At 42.8% G+C, this 25,643-nt stretch overlaps 1 protein-coding gene across 1 annotated transcript in view; it reads left to right on the top strand.

Annotated features, from left to right (window-relative positions):
• LOC112968547 (guanine nucleotide exchange factor DBS-like) overlaps positions 1–25,643 on the top strand; it is a 164,861-nt gene that overhangs the window by 27,522 nt on the left and 111,696 nt on the right. The window contains exons 3-8 of the mRNA XM_026070972.1: positions 2,348–2,462; positions 13,171–13,261; positions 14,562–14,681; positions 19,206–19,322; positions 22,594–22,743; positions 24,604–24,728. Of these exons, the coding sequence (XP_025926757.1) occupies positions 2,348–2,462; positions 13,171–13,261; positions 14,562–14,681; positions 19,206–19,322; positions 22,594–22,743; positions 24,604–24,728 (718 nt within the window). The remainder of the gene's footprint in view (positions 1–2,347; positions 2,463–13,170; positions 13,262–14,561; positions 14,682–19,205; positions 19,323–22,593; positions 22,744–24,603; positions 24,729–25,643) is intronic.

Below are 25,643 nucleotides of genomic sequence, written 5' to 3'. Positions count from 1 at the left end.
GATGTCACTAAGCATCTACAACAAACCATCCTAACTGGGTACCTGCTGGCCGGAGTTCCTGGTCTCCAGATTGCAGCAAACAGCCTGGGCCAGGGGAAAGTCTGACTGAGTTTGTGTGACAGCATGTTCTAGGTGACTGCTGACTGCAGTGCACCTAGAGTGCCCTGAGAGCAGGCTGCCAGGCAGCAGCATTTGCCCTCATCCCAGGTCAATGTGGAGGCCGTGGTCCCTGCTCAGTATTTGAAATCTAATCCAATGCAGTGCAAATGGTGATATTTCTTCCTTGCGTTTTGGCTGAGAGCCTCTTGAGTCTCTGTAGGCCTGTTTTCTCCCCAGCAGGATGAGTATATTGGATGATCTAACACAATGGGTCATTTTCAGGTGTAATTAAAGCAATCTTGCACCTTTAGAAAGGAGAAAAGGGATCAAAAAATTGGTGTCCTGACAAAGCCACCATATCACCAGATGTCAAGGAGGAGAGGTTGTTTTTATGCAGAATTCCAGCGAGATTTTCTTGGACTGAATGAAGAAAGTTGTTTTAATAATAAAGCAAGAACCTGGTTTGGCTGGACAGTGACAGCAAAATTGAGTCACTAATTAGTTCTCTTAGATGACTAGGAGTGGGGTCTGTAACTGGTGTAAAGCCTTATAGTGCTGTGGAAACCGGTGGTCACTTTTCCATAGGGGGTTATGGGGATACAATAGGGGTTGGTGAGTTGAGAGCAGAGGCAAGCAGTGTAGTGGGGAAGGAGGGAGGATACTCACACTGGTTATTTTCTAGAGCTCTTGCCAAACACTGTCTTTGTCAGCATCCGACCTCTCCATGGCTGGGCAACACAGCAGGGGCCTTAAATCATCCAGCTGAGTCTGAGAGGGTTGGACAGAGGCTGGATCAGGACTAGCAAGGAACTGACCACTCTTCCTAGAAAGATTAGGAATTACTGCAGCACCTTTTTGCAATTGCCACCAAACCAGGAACAGGAGGAGCTGGTCTGTGGCATCAGCTGTGTTTACCAGTGGGGAAAGGCAAAGGTCTATGGAAGCAGCATGGGAACAGGGTTTATTTATGGGGATTTAGAGGGTACTTCAAAGGAATCAGGGCTCATATTTTTCTCTGAGGCTCTGCTTTCTCCTTATTCCCCTGAAGCGATAGTTTATTGGATATTTCCCCTTTCTGTGTCCCTCTCACAGCTTCCTCTTCAGAAAGGGGAAACAGCATGGCCTTTCTTTGGATAAGACTCTCCACTGGATGAGAAAGGGCTAAGTAAAACTGTGTGCTGCAGGGCTGGACCCAGTGTTGGGTTTGCAGAGGAAATCCTCAGCCTGTTGTAAAAAACAGGCTTACACAGACATTGCAGGGGGAGGAGAAGGACTCGGTGAAAGCCAATAATGTCTTTAATGCCCTGTCTGATCAGCAGTAAGCAATAAGGTAGGTTTGTTTCATCTTATTTATGTGCTGCTGCATCATTAATCTGCTTTAGGCTCTGAGGCCACATTGGTGAAAAAAATCCTATTAACTTTAGTGTGGTTGGGTGATGCCCAGATTTGTTAGCAGAACCAAGGTAGGATTGGTCCTGCGAGCAAACAGGATTTGTGCTTTGTACTACAACATCACCTAGAGCCAAGTATTGTGTCAGAACTGTAAAGTCTGCTGGGTTACAAAGGACTTGGCTCCATGCTTCTCCTACGTCTGCTGGAGTTTGAATGCTGCTGTTTGGATGAGGGAGTCCCTCGGGCAGGCACAAATCTCTTCTTGATTTTGTTGCTTATGATCTTCCTGCCCTGTTTAATGGAGATTTGATGCAAAGAAACAGGAAGAGAGCGAAACTCACTGATTAAATACTCCCTGTGTTTTGGCTGTGGTTTTGTTAGGGAAAGGCCCAAGGCTGGATTGGTCCTAAGCCTGTGTTATATCTGTGTATTCAAAACTTGTATGCTCTGTCACTGCATTTCCTTCAATGTCTAGAAGGAATCAAGGCCTCATTGTGTCAGGTGCTGTACAAGTACATAAGAAAATGCTGTAATCGTATCACAAGCAATTACCTGGGAATGGGAAATAAAGGATCCAAGAAAATGCTTAATCAAAATTATGCAGAAGGTTTCTGGAAAAGCTGGGAATAGACGACAGAGGCTAGATTCTCACCTGGAGTAAACTGGTGTGATGAAGCTAGAGTGAGTTATAATATCAACTGGGAAGCTGATCGTAGAGCTCCTTTATTCCATATATAGTGGATCTAGATGCTTCTCAATGACGGATGTGCCAGTGTTTCACGTTATACTGAGTACTGGACAATCTGACCCAAGGCATAAAATCACCCTCTAATCTCGCCACCTCTTTCTTTTGCAGGAGGAAGAGGGAAGGATGGGGCGCCCATTATAACCTTCCCAGAATATGCAGGATTCAGTGACATACCTGACGAGGATTTTCTGAACGTGGTCACGTATCTAACCAGCATTCCCAGGTGAGGCTAATTACAAAAGCCTTTTTATTTCCTAGAGAGCTTTCCTTCCTAACTCACTGCTTCTAGTGGTGCTATCAAGGAGGTACCAGTGTTTTTGCATCCACCTGGTCAGTATGAAACTTCCCCATGTGCAGGAGGCTCTAGGGTTACATCTTCTGCATAGAAAAGAAAGCCTCACACAGGGTAGGCTTTTTGTTCAGTTCTTGGACTGGGTGGGAGAGGGATGTAGATTTGAAGAGCAGCAGTAAAGGTAGCAGAGCAAATAAGAGGGTCATTTGTGACAAAATCTTGGGGGCATTGCATGTAACAAATGAAGGGTTGCAGCTGGAAGGAACCACACTTGATGGTCCCTGTTACTGTTTATTCTCTGAGTGTATCTTTCTGCGTAAGGAGAGAGCCCACATTCAAACAAAAGGGCACTGTAGAAAGGCAAAGTAATATAATGTAAATTGATCTTATTTCTTTGCCCTTCTGAAGAAGGGGAGATCTCTCCTGCTTCCCAAGGAATATGCCAAGCTCTGACCAGACGGACTAACATTGCTTGGATGGTTAACAATATCTAATCTCAATGGAAATGTGTTTTGTTGATCCTCCTGCTTTTGATTTCTTTTTTGTTGAGACAGAGGGAGAGAGATCTCGCAGGAGGAAACAACAAAACCTGTTATATAACCATACAGTTTATATAGTATACCTTATGAATGAGAGCTTTCCAGGGATGGAACTGGATAGTGTGTGCAGGTAGTTGAGCAAAATCAGTCTTGAGGTCTGAGAGCTCTGGACTTGTCTCATTATTACTTGTGGAGCTCAAAATAATAGCAATGAAATACTTTGCTTGGGTGTATTCAAGACTCCTATTCTGAAAACTTGGTAGATAAGGGCAGACGCGGTACTCTAAGCTCACCAAAAGACCATATAGGCGGGACTCAATAAAGCTAATAAACCTTGTTAGGAGTGAGGGTCTGTGACCTTAGAGTCAGTTGGCTTGGGGCTGTGCTCAGCAAGCTGAGGTCTGCGTATGGGTGGTACCCTCAGGAAACAAAGAGGATCCATGCACTCTGGGACTGGAGGAGATGTTTGCCATGGCTTTTTTAAAGTTAGTGGTGCTATGAAAATACACACCAGCTGTCCTGGTTTCAAGGTTATCTAAAAATGGCTGCTATGAGTTATGGAACATTATGATACACCAAAAACTGCTTGTATATTATCAGGAAAGCTGACATTTACTCTGAACAGTGTTTACTCCATAAACTGAATATTGTCTTGTCCTCTTTGATTCCAAGGCCACTTAAAGTCAGTAGAAAGACTCCTGTTTGGCTTCCATGATAGCTGAACTTTGTCTCCTGTTCACCATCCCTAGATGAGCATTTTGTGAATTGCACTTCAATGCTGCGATTTTCCTCAATCTTCTCCTGGAGGTCTAAGCAGCAGCCTGAGTAAGGAAGAGACTAAATAAAGCCCTAGTATCTAAGCTTTGTCTGCTGCTGCATTGCAAAAAGAGGGAGATTTTCTTGGATGTTTGAAGAGAAAGGAAGAAGCAACACTGTAAAAGGCTGATGCAGTTAATCAAGCCATGGGACTTACAGGACTATGGGCTGCATGCACTAGAGATTAGCCTTTAGATTGTACCACAGAGAACTGCTACAGTATGGTTATTTCTGTGCTGTTTTTAAGAAACTCTAATTACTTGACTGTAGTGGGAAGCACAGACTTGGGAGAAGCAAGTCTCTGGATCTGTTTTATTAAATACGGTAGTGGTAGTGGCCAGCACCTCAGTGAAGGAGGAAAGACAAAATGCTGGCCTTGCTTGTGTGAGTGAGGATGGATGGTGATCCACGTGACAGGAGATGTTGGTCATTATCAGTGGTAAAATGTTGGCTGTGAGGTTTCATTAATATTGTCATATTCCTGTAGTCATTTAAGTCTCTCTTGTCACACTGGACAAATGAAAAATCACAGAGGTGTTGCTCTCGTGGAACAGCTACCACCGAGTCAGGGAAGTGGGGTGGAAAAGAGAAGCATGTGCCGTCTTGACTGTTCTTGCAAGCACTGCGTGCTTTCTGATGCTGTTTACTGGGAGATTGCTCCACATCTAGGATGTTTTCCTTGCTGTTTGCCTGCAGCTCTGCTATGGAAGTCAAACACACTCACTTCCACTGCTCTGAGGAAATCCACTGAGGCATAGCTGCTGAATTACTTTTTGTTTATCCAGAGAGAGAGCTTAATATTTTTTCAGCCTCCTGATCCTGTCTCTGAACCATGGCTATTTGTGCTAGCTAGAAGCACAGCAGGGATTTATTATTTCCTGTGGTCTTGTGTATAAAGGTGCTTAGAGGATGACGAGGGGAAAACGTGCCTCCTTCAAGTTTGAGTAAGAAGTTTTCCAGCTCCACCTACATGTATTCCCCATCAGGAGTTGCCAAAATAAGCTGAGAGGAACCACACACTGAGCTTAACAGCTTCATTGTTTCACTCTACTCTGTAGGACCTTTGTTCTGCAAGGCAATATTCCTTCTTCTGTATTTCTCCATTAACTTCTGGACTGGGAGGATGACTAGCTTCAGGGTTAATAAAACAGCAGTAGTAGCTGAGAAAAACACAAAACTAGTTTGTCAGTTCTTTATGCTTGGTATCTTGGAGGGTGATCCCTGGTAATGTTAACACATGTTGTAGAACTAGCATGTTACATTGTCAGCATGATGAAAGGAAGTGTTATAAATGGATTCAAAAGAAATTAGACAAATTCATGGAAAATAGATCCATCAATGGCAGCTGAACACAATGGCCAAGATGCAAGCTCTGGTTGAAGAAGTCCATGTATTCTTTAACGCTAGGACTTGGGAGAACAAGCTAAGAGCAAGATTGCCCTTCTCACTTTCCTTCTGCTGTTGCCTCAGCATCCACTACCTACCATCACTGGAGACAGGGATTTGGGCTAGATGAACCTTTGCTTTGATTCAGTATATCAGTTCTGTATTTCCTCTTCCCCTGAGGAATCCCAGAGCAATGTTCAAAGAATGGTGAATTAAGTCTCAGAACTTCATCTGTAGGTCAATAGAGCTACAGTATGCCTATTTCATAGATTATGAGGTGTAAGTAATATTTTACACTAAAGACAAGCTGACCAAAACCTACATTGAATAAGTGACTACTCAGTTTGATTTAAATGACCTGTTCAAGATCAGTGATAGGCTGGGGTTTGAACCTGTATTTTCTGCACCCCAGCGCATTGGTTTGACTCTTAGATTCAATCATAGATCACACCGCAGGGATGTGAGTTGTCCAGGTAGTTTGCTAGTCACTGTTGCGGTGCTTTTGGAGAGGTTGACTCTGCATCTCCTGAGTTGCTATTTCAAACTTGCCAGCCTTCATGTAGAAGGCAAGGGACAAAGGCATTCATTTAGAAGAAGAAGAACCTGAGCAGCAAGCTTTGGTTGTGTGATTTTTGACATAATCATGTGAAGTAAAAACTCCCTGTGGCTTAAGTATTGGCCCTGTTTTGATACAACAGAGCCTTGTTAATCTGCAATTAGCTGATCTGTGCACAGAGTGTGTCCTTCCTACATCTTAGCAAGCAGTCATGGGCCTGTATTTGTTACTTACATAGTATGGTAGTGCTTAGGAGTGTACTATGACAGCTTTCCTCTACACATGTTATTTCACTGCTAGTAGTTCACCTGTTATTTTATTCTTAAGGAGGATGTGCAGGCATCAAAGTGACTAAGAGAGAATAGTCTTTTAGAGTGTGGAGTTATGCAGGGTATTGCCATGAATCAGACAACATGAAGTATAGTTTGAAAAGCAGTTCACCCTGCTTAGCATAGAAAATATTTCCTTGTTCATAGCTCAATGAACTGGAGAAATCAGTAACATTTTTCAGGCAGATAGAGAGAGAACATCTGTCTTGTGTAGTGTCTATTTCTGTGTATCCTGTAGAATAAGGTTCATATTAGTGGTGCAGATAAGGTCTGTGATCGCAGATGACTCTTTTCAGTGAGTTAGTAACTTGCTAAGTCCCTCTGGAGTGACTGATCTTCTGTGCATAAGCCTATATGACAAAACATTGAAAAGAGAAAGGTTGATATCAATTGTTGTTATTTAGATGTACAGGCATACACTTCATCTTTGAGGCTGCTGAGTGCTTTTACTTTATCGACTCTTGCCTAACACAATATTTTTGGTGGGCTGTAAGCAAGTCTTGGACTTCTGGCCTTTAAAACATGAACTGCTTTCCAAGATGGAAGATCACTCTAGTGAGACTTTTGCAATCGGATTAATTTTCCATCTGGTTCAGCCCCTGCTCATGAGAGTGCTGCACCAAGTGGACCTACATATATAAATGTATGCAGGCACTGGGTAGCATGGGTGTGCATGAATGAGTACACCTGTGCAAATGCATACACCTGTGTGTGCACATGTGCAATAGATAGCTGTAGAAAGCTCTTTTTACTCACTTTATTCCACAGCCAGAATTCCCTTCTCTTCCAAATGAAATGGGTCAACTGCTCTGATAAACAGCTGCCCCTCTCTTCTTCCTGAAGAGGTCAGGAAATTTGGCATCCCCTGGCCCCCTCAAATCAGTGCTCGAGAGCTTAACCTGGATTCAGAGCTGAAGATGGATCGGCTCAAGTGATTGTACACCATTCATTCAGGAAAAGGGAATCTCTCTGCCAGCCATATGTAGCCCTAGGCAGACATCTCTGAATTTGATTTGGAGGCAAGCTTGATGTTTATCTGCTATGTAGGATTTTCTTCAAATCTCTTCAGGGAACTGGATAAATCCTAATGCATTTCCATAATGAGGGTAGAGATATTACAGTGCTGACTCTGAGAAAACATTGGTAGAGTGTGTTTGTTTGTTTTTAAACAAACTTGCACGCGCACATGTCAATAGGGCCTGCACCGATGCTGCTGTTTTGGCTGAGCTTCTGCTTCCTGCAACTGATTGCCTGCATTCATCCCTCAGAGCCAAGTGACACTCAGACCTTGGCATGGCCTTTCTTTTCGGCATGTGGACTGAAACAGGATCACTTGCTGATACTCTCTCTGTTTCCCTGGCTAAATTTAGGCCTTTAATCAGCCCTGTCTAATTAAAAAGAAAAAGGCATACAAACACTGTTGGCCCATCTCAGTGAAGACAGGTGATACTGTCCTGAACATCAGGGTGAAATGCAGGGAATAACATTGCTGAAGGCTGAGATATAACTTTGTGTCAAGGTTATAACCCCATTTTCAACTTTCTGTTGTCCAAAGACACCTCCCTTGTCAAGGCACTCCATGTGTTGCATCCATCAACCTAATCTGTAGCAGCCAAGATATACAGAGCTGTATCTGTGAGTGGTTTCTTTGCTCCTTGACTGCACAGTCTGCCAGAGTGATTTTGAGGGATGTAGATATTCCCTCACATTTCTTTTTCTGTGCTCTGCTCAGCCACTTTGCTTTTCAGCAGCATGTGGTTTTATCATCTTCCCCTCCCCCTCTTTTCCTCCTTCAGGTCATGCAGACTTTTAACTGTATTCTCCTTTTTTCACCCACTTCATCTCATCCAATGTAGTAAGTTCAATATTGTAAGTTGTATATGCGGCAATAACTAGCTAAATTGTTTGCTTAATGGCCCAGTTCCAATTTTACTCTGACAAATCTTTCTCAAATCTCAGGCCTTGGCTCCTTCTTCATTCTCTTCCACATCTGGGATTGTACCTGCATTATCTGGGTAGTAAAGTGTTGTGGCCTCTTCCTTCTGCCCCAAGCCATGAGCTGGGCACAGCTGCTTGGCAGGTTTTGCCTTTGCCAGCCAGCCGCGGTTGCCGCACTTGGTCTTGGAGTAAGAGAGCAGTGAGTAGCACCTCACCCTGGCTAGGCCACTTACTAAGTGGCCTTGTGCTCTCTTTTGCTCTTTCCTCATATTTAAATCCAAGTTAATATATGAGTATCCATTTCATATTTCACTTCCTCAGTCTGTCTCTCTAACTGGCCTGCGACACTGTGTGAACCGCAGTGGCTACTGAAGAGCAATGATGCTATTTCCATATGTTCCTTCTTCCCAGCCCTCCCTGCCCCCATGACCATTCTTGCCAAGCTTAATTTCATGAGAAAATTCCTTTGCTTTGTGACTCTAGCGTTTTCTTCCTATATCCATCTTTCACGAGCTCTCATTCCTATTATCTATGAATTTAATTTTTATTGTCACATCTGATGCCTGGATGCTGCTGTGCTATTCCAAATCCCCATGGCAGAAGAACATATGAAAAAATGAACTGCTAGATCATGGATGGGTACTTGTAAAAACATCCAAAGTCCCTCTTTTAAGTGACTTCTGCTCTCTATGTTTGAGGGACTTTTTAAAAGGGGGCTTAGAGTTAGTTCTGAGGCACATAGGCAAGTTTTACTTGGCACAAATACTTTTGTGTTTGTTTAAATCGCAGTGGTGCTTGTTGCTTTTGGCAGATGCTGTCTTGTCAGCTACTTGCTTTGCAGTTTACTCATGAAGGTGTAAATGTAAGAATCTGAATCTGAATTCTTTTTGGCCTCCAAATTTCCATGTGAACTCCTTTTAGAAAGCCTTCAGTCAGCCTCTCAGACCAGGAAGATGTGCAAAACAAGGCAATTCCTGTTTGCAGGCAGCTTGTGTGAATATGGGGCTTCTGGATAGAGTTATTTGTGGTTTGTGTGTGCCACAAATTTTACTGAGAATACATTTTTCTCTTTTTTATTAATCTGATATTGGTTGAGTAATATTTTTCTTTAGACCAATATCAGCATTTTGTTAACTTCAGCTAACATGCTTACTTTGTCAGTCATTTTGTTATAAATCACTGGTTTCAATGGAATTGCACTGGATTTGAACCTGATTCTGTGCGCGGAATTAACATCTGAGAATTGTTCAGCAACTACAAATTTGTTGGGTGAGCCTAAGCTGTGAAAACAGAATTAGATGCTGGTTACAGTAATATATTCTCTATTTCTCTGGAGTGGAGCCTGTGTTTTGATGATCCATTTCATTCTTTAAAATTATTTGTTTGCCGACGATACAAAACTGGGAGGGGTGGCCGATACACCAGAGGGCTGTGCTGCCATTCAGAGAGACCTGGACAGGCTGGAGAGGTGGGCGGAGAGGAACCTCATGAAGTTCAACAAAGGCAAGTGCAGGGTCCTTCACCTAGGGAGGAATAACCCCATGCACCAGTACAGGTTGGGGGTTGACCTGCTGGAAAGCAGCTCTGCGGAGAAGGACCTGGGAGTGCTGGTGGACACCAAGTTAACCATGAGGCAGCAATGTGCCCTTGTGGCCAAGAAGGCCAATGGTATCCTGGGGTGCATCAGGAAGAGCGTTGCCAGCAGGTCGAGGGAGGTGATCCTCCCCCTCTACTCAGCCCTGGTGAGGCCACATCTGGAGTACTGCGTCCAGTTCTGGGCTCCCCAGTACAAGAGGGATGTGGCACTACTGGAGCAAGTCCAGCGAAGGGCCACAAAGATGATTAGGGGACTGGAGCATCTCTCTTATGAGGAAAGGCTGAGAGAGCTGGGCCTGTTTAGCTTGGAGAAGAGAAGGCTGAGAGGAGATCTTATCAATGTGTACAAGTATCTGAAGGGAGGGTGTCGAGAGGATGGGACCAGACTCTTTTCAGTGGTGCCGAGCGACAGGACGCGAGGCAATGGGCACAAACTGAAACACAGACACTTCCATCTTAACATGAGGAAAAACTTTTTCACTGTGAGGGTGACAGAGCACTGGACCAGGTTGCCCAGAGAGGTTGTGGAGTCTCCTTCTCTGGAGATATTCAAAACCCGCCTGGACGCAATCCTGTGCAACGTGCTCTAGGTGACCCTGCTTGATCAGGGGGGTTGGACTAGATGGTCTCCAGAGGTCCCTTCCAACCTCAGCCCTTCTGTGATTATGCCTACTTGCCTACTTGCCTGCTGCTTTAACATGGTCCTCAAAATTTAACATGGCTGTTTAAAATATGCAAAGAATATTAAAGAGAAAGCCTTTTCAAAAGTCATCTAAACCTGTAGCCATTGAAAGGAGAATTGCACTGACTTCTTTCTGTGCCCCAAAATCTCACTATTTTACAAATAGCATTGGTATAAATAACGGAACGATTTGAATAACACAATCTAAGTAATAGGGATTTTGTTCCCTCAGAGTAATCGGTCACAATAAGCATTTTTAGAATTTGACTTGCCAGATTTTTGGTCAAATCCTGCTCCCCTGCAAGAGTAAAGAAACCTAAGTGGGACATATATCTTGTAGCTACTCGCTTCTCTGGTCATTTGAGGAACTGCTGGAGGCAGAGCTAACCTCCAGTGAACCCGCTTCCATCGGCACCGAGCCTGCTTGTGCCTGTGCTTAAACATGAGGCCAGCCAGGGTGCTGCGATTGGTTTGGGGAGCACTGGTTTGTGACAACTGTGAGTGCTATCAGCATCAAGTATTTGAAAAATTATTCTGGATTGGTCTTGACTGGCGCGTAGTTTGTAGGAGGGTTTTCAAGTATTTGTTAATGAGGAAAATCCTGCCTTTAGCAAGCCAAGTTTCTGTGGACGACATGGTCGGTCAGCAGTGAGTGTTGACTGTATGGCCTCCTATTCCCTAGGCCCAGGGTCTGTGTGCAGCCCACATCGGTCTGGTTTTTAAAGTGTGTTTCCATCTCACAACTGCTCAAGGGCTTTTGGTAATGTGAGTGAGAGAATTCAAAGTGGTGCTGAGTTTGTGGCTCCGGCATATTTGCTCGTGTAGATGAGTGAGTCTCAGCAGTGCCTCCTTATGTCAGGAGCATTGAGGTCTTGGTGCTGCAGCAAGTTAGAGGATTTCTCCCCACCTCACCTTGTAGAGCCAGTGGTGGTTTGGGTTTTTTTTTGCCTTTTGGGGTGGTGGTTGTATTAGCTGGAGAGCTGGGGGCTGCAGCTCCCAAGTTCAGAGGTAAATGGAGTAACGGGGGCTGCTGGTGTGGGTACAGGGATTGGCAGTGCGCTGTGCCCGGGCTGGATGCAGCCCTGGTGCTGAGGAGTGGGGTTCACAGCACACCAAGCTTGTGCTTGGGGTGGAGTGGGATGCTGTGCCAGGGGGTATTGAATGGGAAGGGAGAAGGGAAAAAACACCCTTCCTTTTTGCCCTGGTTCCTAAACACGTTTGCTCCCTACAATCTCTAGCAGTTGTTTCCTTTCTACAGTGACCTGAATGTTTCTCTACAAATTACTAAACAGAGGAGAATAATGTTGATGGATATCATGCAAGCAAAGGAGGAAAGTGGCGCATTGTTTTCCCCTAGGTCAAGCAGGGAGATATGGGTAGTTTGATAATGCCAACTGTCTCTGCTTCTCTGTGTAGTGAAGGATCTTTTCTTGCAACTTTCCCTTAAACTTGCAGTACCCAGATTTGTTTTGATTTCCCAAACTCTCAACAAGCTTACACCAGCCATCACTGTTTCCATTGGAGGTTTTCAATTCCAGGTTGTTGATCTTGATCCTGCAGAACTTCGGCAGATGCTCAGAGCTGGTATTGCTGGTGCTCTTTGGTCGGTTATTGACATGAGTTTGCAGTTCAAATCCAGCCCCTCACAAAATGACCCGTAAAAATGATTTGCCTGGGCTACTTCACGACCTCTTTTGGGCACAGTATCTTTTTACAGAGCAGGGCAAAAAGTAGTCTTATGCTCTCCAGTGAAGAAAACAGCAATTCTGCCTGCTGCTTTTATGGACAATGGAAAAGGGATCAATGTTTTATACAACTACTCTTGCTCTTCATCTGGGCAAAGGCCAGGAGGTAACTAGGTGTTTGATTGCACCTTGTTGTTTGATTATAACAACATGTATACTTTTTCTGCCTGGCTCGGATTTGTCCAGAGATGATTGAGCTATCCTGCTGTAAAGAAGTTCCTGGAGTTTTTCTCTAAGTTTGCTTAGCTTTGAAGACTACTCTCCAGCTCTAAGCACTCATGGAGGGCAGGGAGAAGAGCAGTCCTCCTGGAGCCCTGTGCAGCAGTGGGATTTTTAAGAGGGGAAGGAGGGGATATCTGTGAGGTCTGTAGAACTGGGATGGAGCATCAAATCAGTGCCTCATAAAGACCCCTTGAAAAGTACAGGGAAGGAACAGTAACCATTATTCTAGTCAATATGTTAAGACGGTACTTTTGAATGGCTTGCAGCCTTGGGACTAGTCTGTGGTTTAGCAGCATTTCTCTCTGATCTCTTAAACTCCTGCTTTGTCCTCCAAAATTACTGGGGCATTGTGTGCAAAGGGAAGGTAGTGGTGGTGGGAAGATCCGTACTCCCCCCAGAGCTAAGTGCCCTGTCAGATGTCAGCATATCTGGAGAATGAACATTGAAGTGGGGTGGTCTAATAACTGGAATTACTTTGCAGAGCAAGCAAGATCTGAGATTTTTCCCTTCGATACAGCACAATGTAATTTGTGATCCTGAACTATTCATATCACCTAGATTTGGCAGCAAGTAGCATAGCAGCTGAGAGATTTAGCAGATAAAATATTCATGTTTTGTGGAAGCTGCTAGCCTTACGCTGGAAAGAGGAAAATTTGCTGGCTTTCCTGTTCACGTGAATTTCTGCCAAATATTCATTCTCTCCACTGTACGTTGCATTTTCATAATGGATTTAGAAGGTAATCTGACGGAGGCTGTGTTTTGCTGCAATACACTTCCTTGGAATGGGAGTACCTTCATGTAACCCAGCATACTTATTTCATGTTTTGCAGTCTTGAGGCTGCCAGCATTGGATTCATCATCATCATAGACAGACGACGGGACAAATGGAGTGCAGTCAAGGCATCCCTGACACGAATAGCAGTAAGTGCCTGCCTTTGTTTTTTATCTTCTAGAAATTAAAATTATCTGCTGAATCTTCAGCACAGGATACAGCCTCATGAGCTCACTTTTAGCTCCCTTATTTGGCTGTTGATGCAGTTTCTCCCTGACCCATGAGCTCATGAGTGTTAACTAGGAGATGGAGGAAGCTGCAGTAACAGATTGCCAGTTTTGTTTACTGCTGAATTAGGACAGATTTCTTATTTGCCAGGGCAGATTTGTTATTTGCCAGGGTGACTGTGCTATAAATTCTAGTGATCTGAAGTGGGAGTGTAGCAGAGACTCCCTTCGGTGCACCAAGCAAGGAGTGACGGTGTGGCCTGCTTGTGAAAGAAAGATCCCGAGGGACTTATGTTTATGTGGTAGTAGGTGATCTATGTCAGAAACTCCCAATAGCTTATTATATCTCGTTTGGGCAGGTCAGAGTTAAGAAGCTGATTTTCAGTGCTAATGAAAGCAGCTGTTGTTATACGTGTATTATCTGGAACGTGTACTGTGTAAGGAACAAGGGCTTGTATGTAGCACTCGGTTATATCACCTCTGAGGTTTAGGGTAGAGGGATGTCTAAGGTGACTTTAAGTCACTTCAGGGAACGTGGACAGAATCGGTTTTCATTCATCATTCTTTTTAGCTGCCCTCTCCTAGAAAGTGTTCTTTTTAATGCTTCTGAGCTCAGGGAAGGACTGCGTGAGAGATGTAGGCTGGGTGTTGTGAACAGGGCCAAGCCTGTTGAAAGTGCTGAGTGCCTGTGTGTGGGAAATGCATAAGAAGTTAAAAAAAAGATTTAAAAAACCCTTTCCAGGATGTGAAGATAGGTCAGTTTGGGGAATCCATCTGTGCCACCTGCTTCTTTCACCAAGTCGAATGTAGGTAGCCAGTTTTTTGTAGGTAGCTGCTTTTGCCCTCTAGTGGCTGCAGCCTAAAAAGGGGGGAAAGCTCTGGTGCAGTAGTGCCAAGGGGGCTTGTCGTGGTTCAGATCTGGGAGCAGGAAAGGAGAAGGGACTGCTGATGCACAAGCTTCAGAGCTCTGTGCCAAATCTCTAGCAAAAACCAGTGTATGGCTGGGCAGTAAAATCCAGGGGCTAGTCTTTCCTCTGACTTCAGCAAATTGTGACATTTGGCATGTGCTGAATGGACCAGCTGATATCCTTAACGTCTGGACAGGCCAAGGATCAATATTTCCTACCTGCTTTACCCCTGTTAGGAAACACTTGACTGAAAATTCCCTTGGCCTTCCTGTAAGGAAGAGTTGTGCCTTCTAATTGTTTTATATTCCTTGCAGGGAGCGTTTCCAGGAAACCTGCAGTTGGTGTTTGTCCTGCGGCCCTCCCGCTTTATCCAAAGGACAATCGCTGACATCGGCATTAAACTCTATCGGGATGACTTTAAAATGAAGGTACCGGTAAGCATGCATTTTTTTTGTCCATGCGTACTCCTCATCTCCATGTCTGCAGTTCCTAGGTGTCAGCAAATTTCTCATAACCCAGTAATTAACATTTGATTGCAAGTGGCAATCGGGGACTTTGATCTGGATCTGTGTAGTGTATACAATGTCATTAAAGATTCAACTGAAACCTGAATGACATCAAATGAGCTTTGAGATGCGTGTGGGAACATTTGCAACTAGCTTCATTATCTGGATCAGATAACTTATTTTTGCTTTCATTTCAGTGATAGGAACATACTGGAAAAGAGCAGAACCTGTTTGTGTATTTAGCAGGGGTCTGCTTAAGTTGTGTTTGTGGGATTTTCTACCATCAGCTGCAGTAATGCCAAACAGTTAACTATCACTGGATGTTTTACAGGATTTTAATACACGTGTTCCCATGCAGAAGATCAGTCTAGCTATAAAGTGTGACTGGATTTAAGTAGTGTCATCTTGGCTCTTAACTCAGTGGAGCTGTTCCCCCGATGTTGGCAGAGGTAGTTCTTGTCACTCCAGTGACAAACACAGGTGGCTAGGGCTGAACTCTGCACTGTTTTGTGTGTCATCCATGGGACCGTTGACAATCTGACAGTGCTCCGGTTACGTGCTTGCAGGGAATTGCCTATTTATAATGCCTTTTATGGTCCTCGCCCACTCAGGGTTCAAAGCTTGCTTTTTACTTCCCTTTCTATGTACTTGACATGTGCTGTGGGTTGATGAGAATGTGATTTGAAGCAGGCTATCAAACCTGAGGCAGTTTAAGTTTTAGATTATTCTGTGTCAGTTCTTTTTGGAGTTGTTCCTAACTGCATGTTTGCCTGTGGTTTCAGGGCGTTTTATAAATAAACTTGAATGATGATTATTAATGGTATTTCTTCTTGGAACAGACTCATATTGTGTTCCACAATGACTTTACTGGAGTGATTTCACATCATTGTTTTGGATTTTGCTTCTGGTTTTAAATTGTTTTACAAAAGACCCATGGCTCTCCTCCAGTGATTACTAGACTCTGTCAATACCTAAGTTTTAAGTTCAGAAGGTTAAGCCACTTCTTACTTCTGCTGAAGTAAGAGACAGAAGCCAACTTTTTACAGGGAATACAGAAAAGGAACCGTGAATATTTATTTTGGTATTGTGGATTAAATAGTACCATTGTCTCTAGGTTGGCAAGGGTGCCTTCTCAGTACTAAATGCGAAACTGATATAAAAATGTATGTTTAATTACAAAGCAAAATCTTTTAATTTTATAGCACTTAAAATTTTTTAAAGAAATTTTTAAAATGGATGCTCCTGTATTTAATAAGCCACAATTTGCTACCATAGCAACCACTGTACCAGGCATAACTTCATGAAAGAATAGCATTTGCTAACAGTTCAGCTTCTTCTGTACTTTTAGCAGTTTATTTGATGACAGTATGTCCTTTCAAATCCAATTTTGAAACTTCCAAGTCTGGAAGGGAGGGTACTTACAGGCAAGGATCAAGAACTGCATTAAGTATTAAATAGTTACTTAGCCTTCTTACAGACAGAAAAGTCAAGATATGAGTTTGGTTTTGGGTCCTTTTGGACATCCAAGTTTTGAGCCATCTTGGGTATGTTCACATCGCTCTTAGAGAGCAGTCTAACAAAAAACTAGGAACATGATGGTCTTGCTGCTACATCTGCCTGCCTCCTGCCCACGTATCTGCGGGCAGACTGTCAGACTTGTACACGCCTGCCCTCATACGCCTGGTGATACTCTGTGTTGCTTGGTGCTGTGTGCTGATGGTGCCCAAAGTTCCTGGGGTCTACCATGCTCTCTGGAGGCGCCTTTTAGCTGTGTTTGCATCTCGCCTCAAAAAGATCATCTGGATATGCACCTACATAGTTCAGTTTCAGAGCCGCTGGAGTTATCGGGAGAGAAATCTATTTGTTCCCCTTAAAAATAGCATACTGCGCACCAAATGTAAGAACAGGGCCAAAGAGTCCTGGTCCCAAGGGAGTTATCCTTACTGAAGGAACTACGTATCAATAACATTCTTTAATACTGACGTCATCCTCTAAGCTGTTTGCAGGTTTGTACATGTTGTGTGTTTGGCACTGTGACGACGTTAATGTCATAACTGGGCCAAGGATAGGTTGCATTTCCTATCACAAGTACAAATGAATAAGGGCCAGATCAGGAACATTCAAAAGAGGCTACAAGAACGTGGTGTGCATTTGATAAGAAAACACAGAGTTTATCTGAGCTATCAGAATGCAAATATGTTCAGTAAAATAGATCTGCTGGGTTAAATCAACACTGGATTGAATACAAACCAAAAGATCAAACAGGAGCAAGAAATAGAGGCTGAAATAATAAAACCAGACACAATATGAAAATGCAGGATTTATAAAACTTACTGGCATACAAATGTGGTTGATAAAACCTGCTGAAGAAAATCTCTATTGAGAGAGTTATTTGAGAAATTGTCAATTCCCAGGAACAAGATGTAAAAATATTGGAGATACACGAGGGTTCATCTGAGATAAAATCTGGTAATTCGTGAGGAACACACAGAGACAGAGCTCATATTCTCCAGCTTATGTTGCTGGAGAATGGCTGCTTTCTCTCTGGCAAGGAGTGTGAGGCATGCTAGTACTTTGCAAGATCTGTTTCTTAGACAGATCCTGGATGGCTCTCAGTCATTCTCCTGCAGAGATGCCTGTGGGGGGAGGTAGCACTGTATCTGGCTGTATTAATAGATTTGCTTTGTCTCTTGTGCTGAACGTATCAGGTTAAAACAAACATCTTCATAGAAGCAAAATGCATGACAGTGTTCTTCTGTAGTTTCAGTGAAGTTTGGAGCATCAAAAGATTTCTAACTTTTCAGCAAGCACTCTGTTGGGGAAGAGCTACAAAGCAATTAAGACGTGCCTTCTCAAAGGTGATTTGCGATTCAGAAGTAGTGCATAGACTTCATGCTTCAGGCTGAGGTTAATCCAAGATGATCTAGCTTTTTGAGTTTTCTGGCTAAGATCATCACAAAGCAGCTTTTGGTTTTACGTTCAGGGAATAGCTTCCCCTTTAACTTTGACCAGGGCACTCAATGCTGAGGGAACTGGGCTTGTTTAGCCTGGAGAAGGGAAGGTTGGGAGGCAGGTGACCTAGCAACAGCTTTCCAATATCTCTGAGCAGGTTGCTGAGAAGATGGAGCCAGGTTGTGCATTTGCAGGAGGACAAGAGATAATGGACATAAAGTGAAACAAGAGTGCTTCTGACTCGATATAAGGATAAACTTTTTCATCATGAGAACAATCAGGCAGCGGAATAAGCTGCCCAGAGAGATTGTGCAGTCCCAATTCTTGGAACTTTTTAAGATTCGGCTGGATAATGCCCTGAGCAACCTGATCTGATCTCATAGCTGACACACCTTTGAGAAGGCTAGACTAGAGACCTGAGATTCCTGCCAGCCTGAATTATTCTAGGATGATTCTGTAACAAAAATCAGCTTACAAACTTGTTCAGGCTTGTTCTCAAGACTCTTCTTACAGCACTGTTCAGCTTAAAATATACGTCTTCTTGCCTCTGAACATCTGTGCTCATCTCATTGTGCACAGAGTGTTTGCACTGAACTTAACTCTCTCTGTTGGAATTAATGCATGCTAACAGGCATAGCCAGTTACCCTTTCTTTAAACAGTAGAGCCAAGTAATACATTTGACAGATTTGTAGTCATTTGTGCTCAACACCTTGTTTTTCTGTTGCTGAAGTCATAGGGTATTTTCTAACTGTTAGGATAACAAGGTATAATTAAATTCATGTGTGTTTTTTGCATAACCACTTGTGTCTTTTGTTGTTAGATATAACATTTACAGTGCTAGCCAAAAAGTAATAATGCTTACCTGAAGCTTAATGCGAATCTGGTTTTGCTTTCATTTAAGTGGGTCTAGTGATAACAAGACAGTTTAGAATGAGAACAGGAATTTAGGCTTGTCTCTCCTTTTCCTTACATCGTGATAAAAAAGGAAAAGCACCACTCAGTGGACACACAGAGACATAAAATGATGCAAGCGAAAGGAAAATTTTGTTCTTAGTGGTCTAGTTTCAGCACTTCCATGGATCAAGTTGTTGATGTTGAGGAAGTTGTTTAACCTGCCTATACCTCTGTTTCACAGTAAATAACAATTATCTACAAAATACAGATATTCTTTGATGAAAATTTAAGAGGATATTATAAATACCATACTTCTGCTCTTTTTGCATGTGCAAAATGGCTGCATCCTCTGCCTAGCAGGGAGCAAGATGGTATCAGCTTATGGGTTGTTCAAAAATGGCCATGCGCGTGTTGAGAAAGCCAAATCTAGTGGAAATAAACTGTGGCCATTATATGAATAAATACATAATGAGAACTTACTGGCTATGGTGGAATTGCACTTTGGTTGTATATATTAAAGGCAAATCCTAGGATCCTAGGAAGAATGATTGAAAGGGCTCATATTTCTCTCAGTTAATCCATGGTGTTTGGGTTCATCATTTCAGATCATCATGTTAAATTCTGTCTCCGATCTACATGGTTATATCGACAAAAGTCAGCTGACCCGGGAGCTGGGAGGAACCCTGGAGTATGGCCACAGTCAGTGGATACATCACCGAACCGTGAGTGTTGGTGGTGTTCTTACTCATGTCTGCAGCCAGGAGTGACCAGATGATGATTGTAGAGCAAGCATCAAGGAATAACTCTCCAACTACATTTCAGCCTGCAGATTTTACTAGGGACTCATGAAAAGAGGAAAGCTATGACCCAAAGGAAGAAGAGTAAATTCCACAAAAGCCTGTAATAGAAATAGTAATTTGTATTTCAGTGTTAAGCTGGACTAGGGTCTGACAGTGTCAGTATTCCTGCTCAGCAAGTCCCGTGGGCACATTCTTAACTTTTGAATACTTGATGAAATTCATAGGCTTTCAGCTCATGGATGAAATTGAACATATGCTTTAGCACTTTACTGAATCAAAGTTCAAGATTCTCACTTTAATAAGCAATTATATCCATGTTTTTAAGAGAAAATAATACTCAGGACAGTGGATTTTATTTTCCTTTGTTTTCATCTCTGTGCTGTGTAAACACACACTCCAGCTGGGTCTCATTTTCAGTAACCTGAGAACAATTAATAATTGTAGGAAGGCAGAAAGGCTTTTTATTATGTTAGCTTTTAGGAAACTTGTTACTGGTTTGATAGTTCCTTTTTTGGGGTTTATTAACACCTCTCAGTAGGTGATCTTCGAAACAGTGTAAACAATTCATTATGATACCCAGAAAAGGTGTCAGCTTACAAAAAACAAACTTTGGAGCATTAACAGCCAAAATGTTGTCTTATCCTATTTGAGTGAAAAGGTGCAAAGTTGGGTCCTGATACTGGAAACTGAATTAATTTCCCTGAGGCTGTAAGACCTTCTGTCTGTGTGGGTCTACTTGCAAGATCAGGGCATCAGAGCTCAATCCTAAGTAGCCCCAATTTTTGCTGTGTTCTGAGCAAACCTGAGTTTAAGTCTGTTGTTGCTGACCTGCAAACTAGATTTAAAACTCAGAGAAAGAACTTTTCTGAGATAGCTTGGATAAAGTTAAAGCTGCTCATACTGTCTGCTTGTTTATGAGGCTTTAATATTTTCTGTGTACTAAACCAATACTCTTCTAGAGTAAAATCACATTGTCACTTTCCTGAGAACCACCAAATATTTCAGGCTTCTAAATACACAAATGTAGAATCTGAGTTTCCTTTCTAACACTGGCTCATTACCTTCATAGCTGTGCTGTCTGCAGTGAGGTTAGGATCAAGATAGAAGGTGAACAGGCTTATCTGTCAAAAGTATAAAAAAGAGGAAACTGTCCTTTCAGGAGGGGTGAGTCTGAAGAAATCATCTATGTGAGTTTTCAAATAGCTAAAGCCTTGAAAAAGGAGGAAGGTGGGTAAGAGGAGGTACAGAAAAGGCTGTATTGTTTGTTAAGAACAGAAGATTACCTAAGAGGGTAGAGTGAGTGTGAATGTACAGTTTGGTAAAAGATGGCCAGTTAGCCAAGATTTGAGATGAACATGGATATGTAACCCTCAGATCTTTGGGTTACATTTGTTTGAGCATTTTTACCAAGCACAGAGACTTGAAAACAAAATTGCAATCACAACTTGGGAATATGAAACAATTTATTGCTTGCGCACACAGGAATGGGCTGGGGCAAACATGCCATTAGGCCGAGCACGGATGAGCTCACCATACCTTGTGCCACCAGTCAAATCTCTGCTGGGTAAGAGGTTGTCGTTTAGGGAAATGTTAGGCTCTGGTGCACCTTGAAGCAGGCTGACCTTCAAATTTGCTGAGCCACTGTCCTCATCCCCTTTCATGCTTCTCTTAGTGGTCTCATATCTTGTCCTACTAGAGGTTTTTTTGTGAAACAGCTTTAAATTGTTATTGGGTAGTATTGACTAAGCAATCTCACTGCACTGTTCTTTGTTTCCACTTTCTTACCTTTAATGACTTAGTAACCTATGAGCTTTCCTGCTCACAGAGTACATTTTTGGCTTTAGTAAACTGGGCCTTCAGTTGTGGATGGCTCTGCCTGTGTTAGTCAGAAGCGTGACATCTCAGCCAACTTTAACACAGTAGTTTCAGCGCTGAGAAGAGCAGACTTCAGTTGCTATGCATTGAGCCATGCTGTATGTGGGTCTGTGCTGCTGAAAGCAGACATGAATTTATTGGAAAAAAGGGGAAGGAAAGAAGGCTACGAACCCTTCTAGCATTGCCTGGTGTAGAGCATGTTTCAGATCACATGATGGGGCAGCTATGTATTTTTGTAATGTAATTTCTCTCTGCACTCTCCCTTCTGAACAAGGATCTACCTCTGATTTGCTTTTCCACAGAGCCCATAGTGTAGTTTTAACTGTTGTGGTTGTGAATGAGGCATTCCTATCATTGCTGGAGAAAGGAATGCAACTTTCAACAGCTATGTAGTGTTTGACTGGATGTAAGAGCGCCCCTAGTGCTGCCGACTGACTCAAACCGTAGTATGGTTAAGATCAGACAGTGTAAAGAATAAAGAGCTCTAAGGCGCAATATAGTTTTTTGCTGTCCCTAAAGAAATTATGACGTGACCATGAAAAAAATCCCTGCGCAGTTACTTGATACGAGATAACAAAGGTTTTAATTGCATCTCATGAGTTTGAACAATATATTTTACTCTGAAGATGTAGTATTCTTACTACACCTTTCACTTTCTGCAATAAAACCACAACATTCTGAAAGTTCTGTTTTGGTGCACCAAAGTGATAGAGAAGCAGCAATGCTGCAATGAATGTATGCCTTTTCAACTGTATTTACAGTAAGTTGCTCTTGTAGTTGTGTACTAATATGAACAGATGGGAGGGAGTGACTGGAATACATCAAGTACAGATAGACAGGATGGAGATGCACAGTTTGAGAAGTGGCAGGGAGACAGATTGCTGCTGAGTGAACTGTGACTGTATAAATAAAAATTTTAAAAGGCTTTGCTCTATGTGCTTTTGGTGTCTCCTCAACTTAAATAAAGTCTTAATTAAAATCTTCAAAAACAACAGATTCTCCCAGCAAGCATGGGCAGAGAATGTGAAGTTTCTGTCTTGGCTTTGAAGCTGATGCCCACTGTGGTTTCGTTATGTCTGTTAAGCTCTGGGAGTTCCCCTGCTGGTTTATGGAGATGAACTTGTAGATCTGTGAAAATATCGTTTGTGGCACTGGAGTTAATCTGTAACTTGTAGCAGATCTACCCACAGAAGGGCAACTTGGCCAGCTTTAGAGGCGTGTGATACTCACAGCCCAGTATGCCTGAAAGACCAAGCATTGTTATCAAGCTAAGGGAAAATAACCAATCTGTGACCCTGTGAACCTCCTGCTTTTCCAGGCTATTGAAAATTTTGCAATGACAGTAAAAACAACAGCGCAGATGCTACAGACCTTCGGAACAGACCTAGCAGAGACTGAACTTCCCAACGATGTGCAGTGCACAGAGGAGCTCCTCTCTGCCCATGCTGACCACCACAGCAAGCTGAAGGTGAATGTTGTCACATGATGACAGCCCCATCAGTGTGATGTATGATTTTTGATTTTGCAAAATTTTCTGCCATCATTTGGGAATCCATCAGCTGGAACAACTGAAGAGGAGAGAAACCTGGGTTTGGGAGGTTGATTTAATGCAACTATGAAAAGGGACTCTTTACAGCTTCAGGAACAATAGAACAGGGAAGTACCAGTGCTACTATATAAGAGGCTGTGGTGGGATCACATCTGAGTTAGGGTGGGCTCTTGATGAAGAGTTCATCAGAAGGGATGAACTCACACTGGAGCAGATGTAAAGAACATCTGTGAGGATAATCCAGGAGTAAACAGATTGATCTAATTAGATGATGACTGTCATACCATAGGAGAATTAAAAAAAATGGTTTTAGCTCATGCTGGAGCCTGGCTCTTACCATCGATTTCCCCTCAGGTCACATTATTAGTAGTAGCCATCTTAACACTGTGGCACAGTGCTCTACAGCTGGGATATGAAACATCCCCTAGGCTCTTTGGCTGTGTCTGTGCTAGTCCTTTCCTGAAAAGTTGGCAGATCAGAGCAGATAAAGCAATGGTAACATGCATTCATGCCCATGTCCCAGCACAGGGAGAGGTGACCAGCCTTGTGTGGCAGCAGAAAGGATCCCTGCGAAAGGCTGATAACAGGGCATTTCCCTGCCAGCACCCTGGGAACTTCACTGCTGAAAGCAATGTGGAGGAGGAAAGTGCAGTGGCAGAAAATTTAGGTAAAAGATTCAGTGGTGTGAAAGTGAATTCTTCATTAACTTGCAGAGTGAGCAAAACATGCTTTCTACCATCTAGTTTTCCACTCATAGACTCCTTTCAGCTGGTACTACCACATGGGTGGTGTTCTGTCCTGCTGTCTTCCAGCTGACATGAACTGTAGCATCTCCAAAGATTCAGTGATGTTCCTTTTTGTGGTCACCTTCAGTGCAGGAAACAGGGGAAGGGCAGGAATCCCCAACTTACAGGAAAATAAAGATTGTTTCACAGACATTCCCTCATGACTTAAAAATGTATTTCAGGACAATTTTATGCTCTAGTTACAGAGCCATCTGCACAAAAGGACTGCACTGCAGTCCAAACTCTTCTGTAAAAGGTGGAAGACAACTAGGGGTACTGAAGCAGCCTTCTCCAAAATATAATTGCTCAATTAAAGCAAAAGCTTACCTACTGCCTCCACTTGTTGTCTCTTTTAGGTGCTTATTTGGTCCTCTTTAGTGGAATGTCTAAGTGTCAAATCATCATTACTGCATCTTCCTTTGTGCATATATGGAGTTTGACAGAGGAGATAACTTCATTGCCTAGAGTCATGCAGTGGTCTGCAGACTCCTCCAGCTGACATGTTAATGTTTGAACCCTATTTCCCTTTTCAATGCTCTTCGTTCATGCTGGGAAGGATACCTTCTTCTGTGGATGACTTCTTGAGAGCTGACATACTGTAGCTCAGCATGTCATGGCTTTTTTTAAGGAAATTCCATTAAGAAGTGCAATGTCTCAGGACTGTCTCTCAACTCACTGAACAATCTGCAGGACAAGTTTCATTTGTGCCAGAATATTTATTTTATTATGGAAGTTGCCAAGTCAGAAACCCAGTCTGCTCAGAAGTTATGCACTTTTTCCTTCTCAGGAAATATCACAACTGCCATTCAAACTGAAGAGACTTAGTCTCTCCATTTCTAGAAAGACCATATCATTCTTGGTAAACATTTGTATTTTGTTCCAACTATTTAATAACTGCAAAAGAATCCTCTAGCATTACTGTATTGTCCACCTAACAGATGTGAGCATTACTTGAATAAGTACACAAATTTGTTTGGCTTGTTTTTTCCCTCAGGATGAGCTGAAACTAGCTGTGAAGCAGGGGGCCACCCTACTGACATGCATTAGGGAGCCAGTCACCCGAAGCGCCAACAGCAAACTCAGTCCAGATGAACTGGAAAATGTGGCAACAGTGGAAAGGTCGGTGAAGCTAGATTACTTTGAAGCTAATTTAAGAAATGCGGATGTAATTTAGGTCCTCATTTAAATGTTTTAAATATATGGACTATGAATTCCCACTTGTTCACAGTTACTCATGGTTTATTGGGCAGGTAACTCTGAGAGAAGAGACTTGTTATGAGATAGTTACTTGACAAAACTGGCCAGGCAAATTCAAGCAGGTCCTGAATTTCTTGGTGTTTTTTGGTTGGACCACTAACTACCTGGCTGCAGATTTAATGTGTGACTTTATTTTCCCCCCAAACATACACGTCCTCTGCCTGTTGAGAAAGCGACATCTGAATCCATGTGAGATGAGGGGGAATGTGTTTGTGCACATCTGTGGAAACACGAGGGGAGGAACAGATGAAGAAGGTGCTCTGAAACGTACCCCTTCACGGCTGCATAAGGAGAGAGAGAAATCCCTGTTCCTTCCTACAGTCCTAGTTATTAACATAAAGCTTTTAGTCACTGTGTAGAAGTTTTTCTCTGCCCTGTGATGCCGTAGAAAGAGAAATGTCATGTTAGTGTTTCAGATTGTCTGAGTTCAGTGGGAACAAAACTGCCAGAAGTAAAGCTGAGCTGCTATTTTTCACTGAATAAAATCCTTAAATTAGTCATCCCAAAGGAATTTGTGAATTCATCTTGAATTCACCAACAAGCTTTGATTAAAAACACATTTTTCAGAGATCAGTTGAAAACACTGCTGTGTTTTTAAGAGGAATAAGAGGGAGGTAGTGGTGTTTACCCCAATAATTTGGTGATTCCAACACTCACTCAGCCTGTAGGAGACCAGGTCCAGTCTCCTGCTTGCCCAAAATTTTCTCTTGGAACTGTTCTACTTTGTCGAATACTTAACTCGTCGTTTAGAGACTGTGCGAGGATGATTCACTAGTC

This window comes from Apteryx rowi, unplaced genomic scaffold (genome assembly GCF_003343035.1).
Source record: "Apteryx rowi isolate R43461 unplaced genomic scaffold, aptRow1 scaffold_32, whole genome shotgun sequence".
Taxonomy (NCBI): Eukaryota; Metazoa; Chordata; class Aves; order Apterygiformes; family Apterygidae; genus Apteryx; species Apteryx rowi.
The sequence above is the reverse complement of the archived record's forward strand: the minus strand, read 5'-3'. Positions and strand labels throughout refer to the sequence as shown.